We start from the raw sequence: 13,959 nt of genomic DNA, 5'->3' as shown, positions 1-13,959 counted from the left end.
TTAGAAACATGAACTAGAGGAATTGGGGATGGATATTAGAGGGTTGTACCCTTGTTTCTGTTAAAGCCATCAGAAAAAGTTGAACAACGTTGTCTCCAGACAAAAAGCCTGTGGAGACATAGGGCCAGGGCCAATTTGTGGGAAGATATTTTACATTTACATTTATGCTTTCTAAAGTGACACAGCACAGCTTCATAAATTTGGATATCGCTACATTTAAAATGCTGGTATATTTCAACTTGAAAATGACAAACAGAGTTGTAAATGATTCCAGAATTATATAGAAATTTGTATAACATTAAATGTATTTATTTCTTAAAAAATTTCTAAATAAATAAAATGTGTATAATATACAAAAACATTTTTGCACACTTGCACCAGCTTCACATTTATAGACTGCTTCATACACCCCATTAATTAAAGGATTGTGTTTGTTCATCCCTACTCCCACTTAGTTTTGATTAAAAACTTATTAAAAAGGTGCAACCAGGAGGACCACTTTTTAAATTGAACACAGGGGGGAAAAGAAGCATGACCTTCAAGTCATTTTTAAAATTTACACTTAAAAAACAGACTATTGGACTTTGGCAAATTTTGTATGTTTTCAATTTTCCCTGCAAGACTTTTAGTGCTGGCCTTGCTTTGTTGCAGGTGGCTACTTAGAAAAATTACATGCTCCTTTTAAGCTGATCCAGGACCACATTCCCTTCTCCAAACTCTAAGTGCAAATCTGGCCTCGTATCAGCCTAAAAGGGCTATGTTCACCAACACCACAACAGATCACAGACAGATAAATGAACAGCTCTTTAGGTGAGTAGTCACAGATTATACAATGGAAAGCCCCTTGAGGATTTATTAAATATTTATTATGAAGGAAACACAAATATTTACCCTTTCCAACACTTATCTTTCTTCTCTACGTTGAGGGGAAAAAACACATTCACGTTTTTTTTATAGTTATTGCTACCAAGACAAATTAACATTATCGTCAGATATACACTTGGAAGTGTGTGAATCATATTTGACAACCCTTATCATCAGATTAACATTTATTTCCAAACTGCCTTAGAAAAATAGCCTTGATTTTACCAGCATACTGATAAATGGGACATTTGGGGAAGGGCCTTGGGTCATGACCTGAATCACAGGGCACTGCAAAAGCAGACAGACTTACCAGTGTGATCAACTGGAGCATGGGGAGGGTCAGAAAGTCACAGGTTAGAGGTCTCTCATTTAATTTCAGGAAGTAAGTAAGAAAGTAAATATGTAAGTAAATAAATAAATAACAAAGTTACGTAGAAAATGTCTTCTAGACGTTCTACGTCCAATCTTTTACATTTATGAGAGTGCTCACGCTAGTCTCAACCCCTTCAAATGCTGGTTGTAGGGCCAAACAAGCATGAAAAGCTTTGTGATATATTGACTGAAAGAACAGGTTAAGACAGATACTGATAATATTGGCTGATCTAGCTCACTATATTCCAAACATTCCCTCAACATGTGTCACAAGATTTGCCTTAGATTCAGAAGATTGTATGATCAAATCCTCCAGATTTTCCAGACCCATCTAAAGGCACTTCTTACCTAGGCAGTATTGTACAGTTATTGATCCAAATCCAGAACTACCCAAACAAATTCTGCACAGCATACCAATAAAAAAAATACACAAAATCAAAGACAACCATACCACCATTTTTCCAAACCATATATCAACATTTTACATTTTAGTGGTTTATTCCAAGTGTTTCTAAACATACATTGTGTCACAGGTTATATCTGTAATATTACGTCCAGCATCCCAAAATTATGCCCATTTTTAGAGCATTTCCAAGAAATGTAATAAATATCGCTTCCAGGCAGATCTGTGTGTTGCATCAGAAAATAGGATGAACTTTAGATGTTGATTACTGGGTTTAAATCCCACGAAAAAGCAGGGAATTTAGGAAATTGCCAAGTGACCCATAAATTACATTTAAATTCCCAATGTCCTTTCCACATTGTGTACTGCTGTATACTGCCCTGGGGTTGAATTAGTTTTTCAAACCACTAAATATGAGGCCTAGTGGTGTTTTCACATGAAGAATTTATGTGATAAATATAATTGGATAAATCCTTGGGATGTCAACATCAGCCAATATTATCAGCCAAGCAAATCATCAGGTAGCTATGATGATCAAGCAGCTTGATTAGATTACCCCTATATAGTCTTATCATTTCATTGTGAGAAGTACTTTGGAGCACTTTGCGTTGTGCTAGAAAAGTGATACATAACTTTGTATCTAAACTTGAAAACTACAAAGGGCTCAGTAACAAACAATAAGAAAAACTACAGGATTCAAAGATTCAAGGTAAATTTATGTTTAGACATCATTCACCTTAGGCCATACCACACATTATGTTTGTATTATTATTATTATGTTATTTTAAAAATAACATGCTAAAAGTAGTCGAATTGCGAAGCCTGAAAGAGGATGCTGTCATACTTAACCACTACAGATATATTAAGATGGTGAACAAGTACTATATTTCTCTGCTCTACTGCAGTCTTAACAGCAGTCTTGTTTAATCCTTCAAATTAATCTTGCTCAGCTTTGCATGTATCACAGTACATTGCAGTGATGGCTCTATCTGTGTAGACAGAACTGAAAATCTATGTGTAGTAATATTGTCATATGTCATGTAAGAGATGAGAGTGCAACTCTACATTGCTAATTGTAATAAGACGTCATTAGACTAGACTCATTAAACATTAAACATCAAACTAGAACCAACATTAACAAGACAAGAGCCAACATCATTCACAGACACTTGACAGCTCATGTGAGGCTTATCTAAAAGGTAGAGTACACATACATCTAAACATAAATGTGATAAGTCAGGGTGTGTGTTAAAGAAGAGGTGCATTACAGTCAGCAGACATGATAAAAGAATAATTTGAAAGACATTTGGAAGATACTGTTTTAACCTTTGTCATATGCTGTTTTTCAAACTGTCTTCTTACTGCTGCATGTATAAAAATATGTGTAGATTTTGGGTTTACGTAATATTGTGTATCAATTAGGTACAAAAATGTTTTAAAGTGTTTATGTGTAACATACAATGGTAATTAAAAATTCAATTCATTTTATAGTAACTGATGTGTTAATAATTATAGCTGTCTATGGAGAGAGATTAGTCTCAAAATACTTTACAAATGCTAAAGTTGTAAATGTTAATCCACAAATTAAATACAGGTCAAAAATATATTTCACTATTCACAAATGAAAACATCACAATCTGTGTCTCACGATCTGTAATTTGTACAAATACAGTTACATTCATAGATACATGTGTTTGGTTTTCATATATATATTCTAATTTTATGCAAAAATAAATACATTTGTTTAAATTTACATTGAATATATTATAAAGTCTAAGTCTCGAATTTAAAATGTATTGTTAACTTGTTGTTTGTAACTTGCATTTGTGGATCAAGTCACTCTTGATCAAGTTTTCTGTGACGTGTATCTGTACATTGGATTTTGAGACTTTCCTTTCGCATTTCACCCGATCTTAATACAAATGTGGCTAGCAGGCAAGCGAGTTACCACTAGGTGGCACTGATGTTTTTGGGGGTTTGGGGCCAATTTAAACGGAGAAGCATATTGCACAACAGTTAATATGGAGGTTCTCAGCCGGAGGGAGGGGCAGATACCCCACGGCTCCTAAAAAGAAAATGCTCGTCTCATTGGTCATAACTTTTATTTAGTAAATCAGCTGCCAGACTTATCTGTCTATCATTTACTGCGGTAGCCAATGGAGTCACAGTCCCGCCTACAGGGGGTTGTATTGCTGCGGCCATGAGAGCTACAGGTCAGTCCTGAAACACTGGGGGAAATAACATTACCACCTGGCCACTAGCTGGCCACATTTGCGGATCAGGCTGCATTTGTATTTGGATTAGGTGTAATGCGAATGGAAAGTCTCAAAATCCAAAAACCCTCGAGAGGAAATGAACAGATACACGTCACGGAAAACACGCGAGTGACTTGATCCACAAATGCAGATTCTACAATTTACAAATACATTTTAAATGGGAGACTTCGACTTTACAAATATTGCAATGTAAATTTAAACAAATGTATTTATTTTCACATAAAATTATGATATATCTATGAAAACCAAACACATGTATTTATGAATTTAATTGTATTTGTACAAACAGCAGACCGTGAGTCACAGGTTGTATTCATTTGTGAATAGTGAAACATATGTGACTTGTGTTTCATTTAATTGTGGATTAACATTTAAGCATTTGTAAAGGCTTTTGAGACGAATCTCTCTCCATAGATGTCTCTAACAGAATAAACACAATGTTTAATCGTCTAAACCAAAACTCACATACTTTTGGGTACAATATTGTCTCCAAAAACAGAACAAATTGATGCACATGTTTTTGCAGTCCTGTTTCCTTCATGGAACTCATAACGACTGCAGTGACAATATTTCTGGCTTACCATTTTCAAACTACTTCATTTGTAGTTTTTTTTAGTAAATAAAATGACAATTCACATTTAAAACTATGAAAATGTTACCATAAAATAACAAAAAACAAAATAATACTTTTTTGTGAATCACACACACAAAACCCTTTAAAACATTTGTACTATAGTAATATGTTTATACTGTTTCTATATTGTGTATATTATATATTTGAATGTCATTAATACCAGCAGAAAATGGATACAAAAAGAGTAAATTTCAATCTGTAACAAAACTAGCCTCAAGTAACACAGAATAGGATGCAATAGGTCAATTTAAACATCTGATTTCTTCTTTAATATAGTGTATTAATTAGTGTACTAATTATAATATAGTATATTAGTGTAATTAGTCTACTATGTTTTAAAATCTAAAAATCACAGTACCCTCATTTGAATTTATTAATCTGGAGTTAAACTTACTAGGGTTAGGCTGCAGCAGAACTTCTGTCTGCCTGAAAATCTTCTCTGTCCAGTTCTTTGTGCAGTCTCCTCTGGCGATCAGGTTCTCCAGGTGGGCGTCCAGCTCAGTCTTCTCTGCCTGGCCCAGCTTCTCCTCTGTGAACTGGTAAAAAGAAGAAACACGCACTAAGCATCTTGGCAAGTCTGATTATTTGACTAAGCATCCAGAACAGATCAGAAGACACAAGGTTATGGTGATGCAAACTAAGCATATATTATCAGCAAACCAAGATGTAAATTAACACCAGCTTGTGATACACAAGCAGAAATGCTTTTAGAAAAAAATCTCCTTACTCAGATGGTGGCACTCTCCTAAACATGAGTCATTCTCACAAATCACCAGCAAATGCTGTGGTTTTAAAGACTGAGATGGAAAAACGGAATGAGGAAATGCATGTAGAGAAAATGATGGACTGACAAGATTCATCACCAAGGAGAGCTGGTTGTTTTTTGCGATGATGGAAATATTACAGTCAAATGACATCAGCAAGCCACAGATACATTACAAAAATTTATGATCGGTGCAGAAAGCCCTGGATGGATTTTACTAAATATTACAAACTGTTCAATAAACCTTGTGCCCACTGCTGCAGAAACAAGTGGATTAATGATGCACAGACCTTTTTTCCACCTGATTTAATATTATTAAAAAGAGGCACAACCTGAATTCAAGGTCAACCCATGCAAGCTTTATTAAAAGACCATTTGCACCAAACCTACATTACATTTTGATTTTATCAGCTTATTCTATACCAGAAGCACTGCCTAAATTGGGTCACTGGGAGGGAAGAAGAAGATGAAACCTTTATTGTCATTGTAAATTTTACTTATACAACGAAATTGGGTTAGCCCTTGGTGCAATTAAGCGAAAAAAGGAGTTAAAACAAGAAAGACTTAAAAGAATATATTTAAGGAAGCAGTAAACAGATTTAAGAGCATAACATAAGTGATTAACTATGAGTTATCCTATGTACACAATCCACAACTGCAGCATCGCTTATTGCACAATGTAACTTTTAGCAGCATCCGTTATTGCACTGAACCCGTTTAAACAAAACCAGATCTGTTTATAACTGAACTATTTGGTATTTAAGAGCATTTAAGAGCATAATATAAATAATTAACTATGAGTTATGGGGGAAAAGCCACCATTACAACAGGATACTACTTACCTCAATTCCAATAAAGTTGGGACACTGTGCAAAACATAAGTGGAGGGGGCGCCAGTCCTTCACAGGGTGACACACACACATATTCACACCTTCAGACACTCACACAAATGTGTTTTTGGACCTTAGGAGGAAACTGATGCACACAGAGGGAACCCACACACATCAGCTTCTCACAGTACAATCACCTGGAGTGGGACTTCCACAATCACAGGATCCTGGAGCTGTGTGACTACAACACTACCTACTGCACCACCGTTCTGCCCCCAATATTATGTTTTGCTAATTAATTTAAATGCAGTTTACAATTAAGTGAAAGTCAATTTCAAACATTTTAGTTTAAGTCATGGGTGACCAATCTTTTCCACAAAGGGCCAGTGTGGCTGCAGGTTTTCATTCCAACCAAACAGGAAGACACCCTATATAACTGATTATAGACTGAGACTCAGGTGTGCTTCAGGTTTATTGGGATGAAAACTTGGAGCCACACCGTCCCTTTATGGATAAGATTAGTGACCCATGGTTTAAGAGATTTAATCAGTGACAAGTATTTAGCCTTTTTTAACCTAAATGATTTTTAGTCTTGCTAGTTTTTTTATGACTTTTCAGGTAAAGACAAAACTTTACCTGAAAGTACCTGAAAAACACATTTGATTTTCTGTCCATTTGGGATAGCCTGTCTTGATCTTCTGGTTAAAGACAATTGTCAGCTGAGAGGAAACACCTCACCCCTCAATACCGTTGACTGGCAAAAGAAAACATCAGCAGGAGCTCAACCAGCCATCTGCCATCTGTAATGAGTCAGAGTGAGAGACATGCTCAAAGAACATAATACCTGCTATATTGCCTTAAACGCTCATCACTCAGCAAGATATTCCCTTCTGAGCTAAAGGATTAGTGTATTTCCAGTTTCTGTACAATATAATTAAAGTTTTAGTAAAATCTTAAAAATCCTAAGTGTCATTATCATCATCATCTTCTTCATCATCATCATCACTGTCAAGAAAAAAATCCTATCTCCAAAATGATACCTCTAAAGGAGAGGTAGAAATCGTTCTTAACTGTTTTAAAGAAACAAGTTTTATTTAATTTTAGAATTAAAAATGTCAAAATTGTTGTGATGCTTTACTGACTTGTATTAGGAAGAATAGAGCATCTGTCATTGCTAATCTAAGCTCAGCACTACAGAAACTGCACTTGGTAGCCTTGGGAGGAGAATGTGTGAGTGTGTCGCCCTGCGAAGGACTGGCACCCCCCCTCCAGGGTGTGTTCCCGCCTTGTGCCTAGTGATTCCGTGTATACGCTGGACCCACCGCTTATCCATTGCAGTGTCATGGTGGGTCCAGATCCTACTCGGAATCACTGGGCGCAAGGCGGGAACACACCCTGGAGGCGGCGCCAGTGCTTCACAGGGCAACACACACTCACACCTATGGACACTTTTGAGTCACCAATCCACCTACCAACATGTGTTTTTAGACCATGGGAGGAAACCGGAGCACCCAAAGGAAGCCCACGCCAAACACCTCCTGGGTCCCTGGAACTGTGTGACTGCGACACTAGCTGCTGTGCCACCGTGCCACCCATCAATAGAACACTTAATGCTTAAAACTTAATACTGACTTACATCTCTAATTTTCAAAAGGTGTTCTCTTTATGTCTCTCCATATGATACTGTGCAAATGTAGAAAATACCTTATCTAAACATTGCCCGATTGAATACACAGATTTTTTTAATATTAGAGATTATTTTAATATAATAAAACAATTTTAACATTAAAATTAATCAATTAAAAACAAACTATAATGTTTTATCTTATGTTATTTCAAGCAAATGGGTCACACATTACTGCATAAAATGTAAAATAAAAAAAAAATAAAAAAAAAAAGATTACTTTGGGCATCACTGTCTACAGCATGTTTTTCCTTTCCAAAATTTGGACTGATTTTCCATAGAAAATCCAATATGATCTGAAAGCAAAAGAAGTTGTCCAATGCTGAATGTGCAGAATGGATTTCCTCTGGCAGATACAGGAATACCCCTTCACTAGATATGCCACTCACAGGCAGGGAATATCCCTGCTGACGCAACAGAAAATACTGGAGTTAAAAACAGGCAGATGAACCATCCTCTGGGACACCACTAGTGACTCTCACTGACACAGACACAGCTGCTGCAGACTCCTTTCCCCAGGGCAGTAACATCACATGACTAATCATGAGTTCAAAGAACAAAGCATCTTCTTTTCTGATTTTTATCAATAAATAAAATATCCCTCAAACTCTTAGATATTGTAAAGAGGATTCTGTAATAACACCTTTTAACCCAGTAATGAGAGACAGTATATCTCTCGAAAGCTTGGTTGCAGATGCGTGAGTGATCACGCACGCAAAAACACCCACTCCCCACACAACCATCCAACCAACAGGGCATCTTTCAAAGCTCAGCACACAACACTCTTTTACTGCAGGCCATGTCTATAATTGAATATAACACAAATAACAGAAGTGCATTGATTGAAGAAGGGTTCAAACCCAGGACAGGAAAGAATGTCTAATGCAGCATGACCAGTATAGTAATTGCTATATGATGCATTGTTTAAGTAATGTTATCTTAATGACGACCATATTGCAGGAACTCATATATCAATAACAATAAATTTTCTGCAGGCAGGGGGACAACACCTGACATTGTATGACATTTTGTATGTTTCGTTATTAAATTCATAGCTAAGCTTCAGATAGATGTAAATTACAGTTTAACTCAGAATAGACCCCTATTAAACCCCCCCCCCCCCCCCCCATTCAATCATTAATTTTCTGTAACATGTTCAAACTGATAAGGGCTGCGGTGGATCGTGAGCCCACTCTGAAATATGGCCATCATAATGAAAACGTTGCACATATTGAGTGCATATTCTCATAAAAGAAAGGACTAGATCTCATTATGAGCCAGCAAGTCTTAATAATAAGTGTCTCCATTATACCGTCGTCATTATGAGATGCTAAGCTTTTATTACGGGTAAAAAGGCTGCATTAGTAAGTGTAACAGAGATATAAATGTAATTTAAGCGTAACTGCAACTTTAGATGAACTGTAAATTTAACTGCATTGGTAATGTAATTGAAGGAATATTTTGTTTACACATTTGCCTTGTTTGAACTGCTGGCATCAAATCTGATTATCAGGTTTATATATATATATATATATATATATATATATATATATATATATATATATATATATATATATATATACATACATTTCTTTATTTATTTTGTAGTAGGCAGAGAAGCCTCAATGTTTTCATCTTCTGTGGACTGTCACACACCACCCCCTCTTCTCTCTCTCTCTATCTGAATGCTCCTTTCGGGCAAAGCCATGAATAATGCACACAGACTTAGCTTGTCGTTATCGGCTTACAATGACGAGGGGAAAAACACAAGATAAAAAACACCGAGGAACCAGGGTCCGTTTAATTTTACATTTTCCTGAGGAACTGTCCGTGAAAATAGTAGAGGAAGGGGATATTTTGGTCCATTCACGCTTATTCGCCTGCTTGTTGTTCTAATTTCACAATCCACCTTAAATGGTGCGGCAGTTCAATTCTGCCCGTCTGTTCCAGAATGGAATTGCTGCAACATTTAAGGTGGAAGGGGAAATTCGAATAAGAACAGGCGATTAAAATGCCAAATTGATTTTGTCCGTTGTCCGTACAGATTTTGAATACATTTAAAATTAAAAAAGAAACCTACCTGGACAGCACGAGTGAAAAAAACGCCAGCGTCCGAAGCTAGTTTCTTGACATTGAAGTCCATCTTGTTAGCTACATCGGCTACGTTTGTATTCCCTTTGCGAGCAAACGAGGCAAAGAAGAGACTTTTCTTCACACCCGTTTTCGTACAAACCCCGCCCTTTCAGTTGCGTTCTTTTCTATGATTTGTTGCAATATACTACTAACGCAACAGTAGCCAATGACAGGTCAGGAGGCGTAAGTGTAGGAGTACGAGTGGGAAAAATATAACGGTCTTCCTACGCCTGTAATCCGTTATATCACACTCTATGAAGGGGATATGTGCAATTGGAGTGGATCACGAATCAGATAAACGGTGAAAATTTCTCAGTCTGGAATGGTCTATTAGGTAGCTAATATATGTTTGAGAGCTTATCCTAACAATGTTAAATTACAAACAAGGTTAAAAAGTGCCCTTTTAAACAATCCACAATTAGTCCCCTGGGTTCCCTTGGCCATTTGAATCGATTTTTCACAACTCATTGTTTTTAACAATTTATTTTTGCAGCAAATTGCAAACACTGGCGAAAATGTCCTTTAAAGAAATAGTTTATCTCAAACATATTTTTACTTTACATTGAATATTCACACACACTAACTGAAAATTGAACACTTGTCGGATTGAGACTTGATTTAAAAAATGTTTGACATTTTAGGCAAAATGCAGCTTTAGAATTGATTAAATATTTCAGTTACACAATTAATTCAAATATTTATTATTATTATTTGTGCATCCAAATATCGTAGGATGTTGTTTAAGGACATTGTTTAGGATCCAGCTATAATCACATAAAATGATCACAGAATTGCATCTCATAATAAACATTAGAAATGTTATTTATGTTTTTATTTTTATAATCACACATCAATATGTCATTGAATCATCATATTTATAATCATGTCATCATGCAATTTGATTAAAAAAAAGGTTTACATAAGTTTGCATATGCAGTAGTTTCATACCAAACACAGATCAGAAAATTCTATGTTACATTTGGCATTCTCTGATCTTGAATTTATTTGATTTAAGGGGGTGGAGTTAACTTTTGTTCATATGGTAAGGACTTTCTTTCTGTAGAACAACAACATCTGCAGACTTATCCAATAAACATAAAATAGAATTTGGTTCTACTGAATGTTGCCAATTTGGTACTTATAAATATCAAATATAAAAACCCAAAGGAAAAAAACAGACATCTGGAGTTACTCTTTTGTTACACTGCATAATAGTATATGGTCTATTTCTGCCTTTAAAAAAACATGCTCATTTCCATGGCTTTGAACAGCAGAAGCAACAACAGCAACTGAAACAGATGCGTCTTTGGAGTTACATAGCTGTGTTATTTGCTATTCCAGAATTTGTAACACCTAGATATGCTGATGCAGGCTTTTTCTAAAGAGTTCTTGTCCAGGTTCACAGTCAACCCAAGTTCACAGAAGCTGCCCATAGATGTAATGCAAGCAAAATAATCTAGTTAGCTTTTTCGTTTACTTCAGCGTCTCTGCTTCTGTAATTTAAACCACAAGTTCTAGGATATTAGTTCTCATATTTGCTTTTGGAATCCTCTGCTTTGAACAGTAAAAATGTAGGCATAGAGCACCACCCAGTACCTTTGTGATTATCTGGGATGGCTTCTGATTCAGAGCTAATTGTTCAACATCACAGTTGATGTACCTCACAGATCCTCATGTGGCTGCATTCCTTAAAATCCTCACAACCATGTCCAAACAACTAGTGTAAAACATACGACCTAATGCAGACTATTCAATAAATTCATATAAGAGCATCAGATGTTTTGTCTATTACAACATTTATCATATAAAGTAGACATGCTACATTCATTTAGAGGGACCAACTTGTCAAATGTGATAGATGCTTGTAAAAATGTTAAAAATTAATAAATAAAAAATATATAGTTACAGCTGCAGCTTTGTATTCAGAAATACCACATTCACTAATGTTTATTCAGTAGCTGTATGCGAACATCTGGACTAGAACATACCAAAAACATATTTAGCATCATGGAAAAAGAAGAAACCCACATCAGCTGGATATTTTGTTAAATGTGATGGGGATAAAAAAAATGTGAAAATACACAACCTGTGCTGTTAACAATCTTCTGCTAAATCCAGAATTTTTTCATGTGTGCACTAAAAATACCCCAAAAACACACTTTGGTAGGGGCTGTCAAATCCACTCAGGAAATGTTTGTTAAATAACTGATTAGATAAGTCCGATCTGTTGGAGCATGTCAAGAAAAAAGTAGAATGCAGAACAAAGAATCCCCAGGGCTAGATGTGAGAAACACTGATCTATAATATTCTTAGCACTCTGGCTACACTCATAAAAATAAAGCTTTCCTAATGGTTCTTAGCTTGGAAGTGGGTTCTAGGAGACACCTTAAAGCACTTTCTTTAAGCATATCTTTAAGGACACACAAGGAGCCTGTGTCTCATTATGCGTTCATGTGTATTTTTTGGGTCATGTTCTCATGTGACATCTCTTTATAATCAACAAATTACATTCCACTGCTCAAGGACACAAACACCAAGAATGGTTAAAGTACCAGGATGCTGTTGTTGTTCCACCCCAAATAACAAGGAGGCATCGGTTCATGACTTGCCAGCGAGAATGACCTGAAGAACCCATCATGCACTGCGGTGATGCAATTTGGTTTTGTAAGAAGACATCTCATTATGGTTCTGCTTAAGAACATTGTTCCCCAAAACACAAGTCCATTGTATGTTTTCTTGTTATAATAGCTGGAGTTTTAGCAGCATGGTAGTGCAAGCAAAGTGTAAATGAATGTGCCATCAAATTTGAAAAGCCTTAGTTATTTTTCTGAGCAAAAAGCTCACAATTTTGATTGTACAAATGAAGAAAGTTCTTCATCTACAATTTCTGCCTTCTGTGTGCTCACTCAACTCATAACCAACCAAGGTTCTACAAAGATCTGTAGTGAGGTTAGGGTGTGCTGCATCAGGAAGTGTTTTCACAGCCTTATCAAGTACCAACTCTCTGTGAGGTAGATTTTAGAGGCACTATCAATTTTAGAGGTCTGGCACTTGTCACTCACCCTAACCCTCTTGGAACCTTGGATCTAGGCTCCAGGCTGGGACACTGCTCCCAAGCTGAAAGTGTAAAGACAAGCCACTGCTTTTCAAACTGCTGCTAACACAATGTCATCAGACAGTTCAATACACTTGGAGAAGACTAACTGCTCCATTCTGTTATTACTAAACCATGTTTGCTAGCATCATGCTGAGTGATGGGGAGAGGGACGGTCATCCTACCCACCCAGTGAGAAAAATTGCCTTAGAAATTTGCAAGAATTAAAATTGCTACCAAAACACAAGTGCTCGTGTTCAGCAGTTGTGACCTCATATCTGGGTGTGTTTAATTCTGAAATATAACAGTCACATATGGTATTTTTCCAGTGCATGGCATTGGCTCGACCGGACTCGGTATGGTTCAACATGCTTTTCCCTGGTGGCTTGTCCACTAGCACAGCTTCACCATGAAATGTAAAAGGTGACATCACAAGACCCATCTGTAATTGGGACTGTGGGAAAACAACAACAATGGCGGCGGTAACATTAGGCGCTGTTTACTCATTGTGTATTCACATGTTTTTGTTTTTGCTTTTTTGGACTGAACATGGCCAGATCCTCAGTTCACAGATCATCAGAGTTTTCCCTTGTTGCAGAATCCAGCTCTCGCTGGAGTTTTGTTGCTCTGCAATCAGCGCTCTGCAAGGTTTACATGTCACATTTAGTACCTACTCGACTCACTTCATACCAGGTGTGAGCAGGGACTAAAAAGGGACCAGGTATCAGATTTGGTTAGTGGAAAAGCAAAAGAGCCAAAATGAGTCGAGTAGGATCCATGCAATGGAAAAGCACCAAAAGTCTTAGGTCTGAACACGTTCTTGTACAAGTGTTTGTGGGTATGTATTTAGCATGCATTAGAACATATTTCACATATCCAGTCCTTACTGCTGTGCTCCAGCACAGT

General features: G+C 36.6%; 1 protein-coding gene across 3 annotated transcripts in view; it reads right to left on the bottom strand.

The window, feature by feature from the left end:
- Window positions 1-10,058, bottom strand: part of sh3glb2b (SH3-domain GRB2-like endophilin B2b) — a 35,971-nt gene extending 25,913 nt beyond the window's left edge. For all 3 annotated transcript variants that reach the window (XM_066659425.1, XM_066659426.1, XM_066659428.1), the window contains exons 1-2: window positions 9,907-10,058; window positions 4,944-5,085 (exon numbers count right to left, since the gene is read on the bottom strand). In XM_066659425.1, coding sequence (XP_066515522.1) covers window positions 4,944-5,085; window positions 9,907-9,969 — 205 coding nt within the window. In that variant the 5' untranslated portion in view covers window positions 9,970-10,058. The remainder of the gene's footprint in view (window positions 1-4,943; window positions 5,086-9,906) is intronic.
- Window positions 10,059-13,959: the final 3,901 nt, after the last annotated feature.

This window comes from Hoplias malabaricus, chromosome 2 (genome assembly GCF_029633855.1).
Source record: "Hoplias malabaricus isolate fHopMal1 chromosome 2, fHopMal1.hap1, whole genome shotgun sequence".
NCBI lineage: Eukaryota > Metazoa > Chordata > Actinopteri > Characiformes > Erythrinidae > Hoplias > Hoplias malabaricus.
This window is presented reverse-complemented; position numbering and strand designations above follow the sequence as displayed.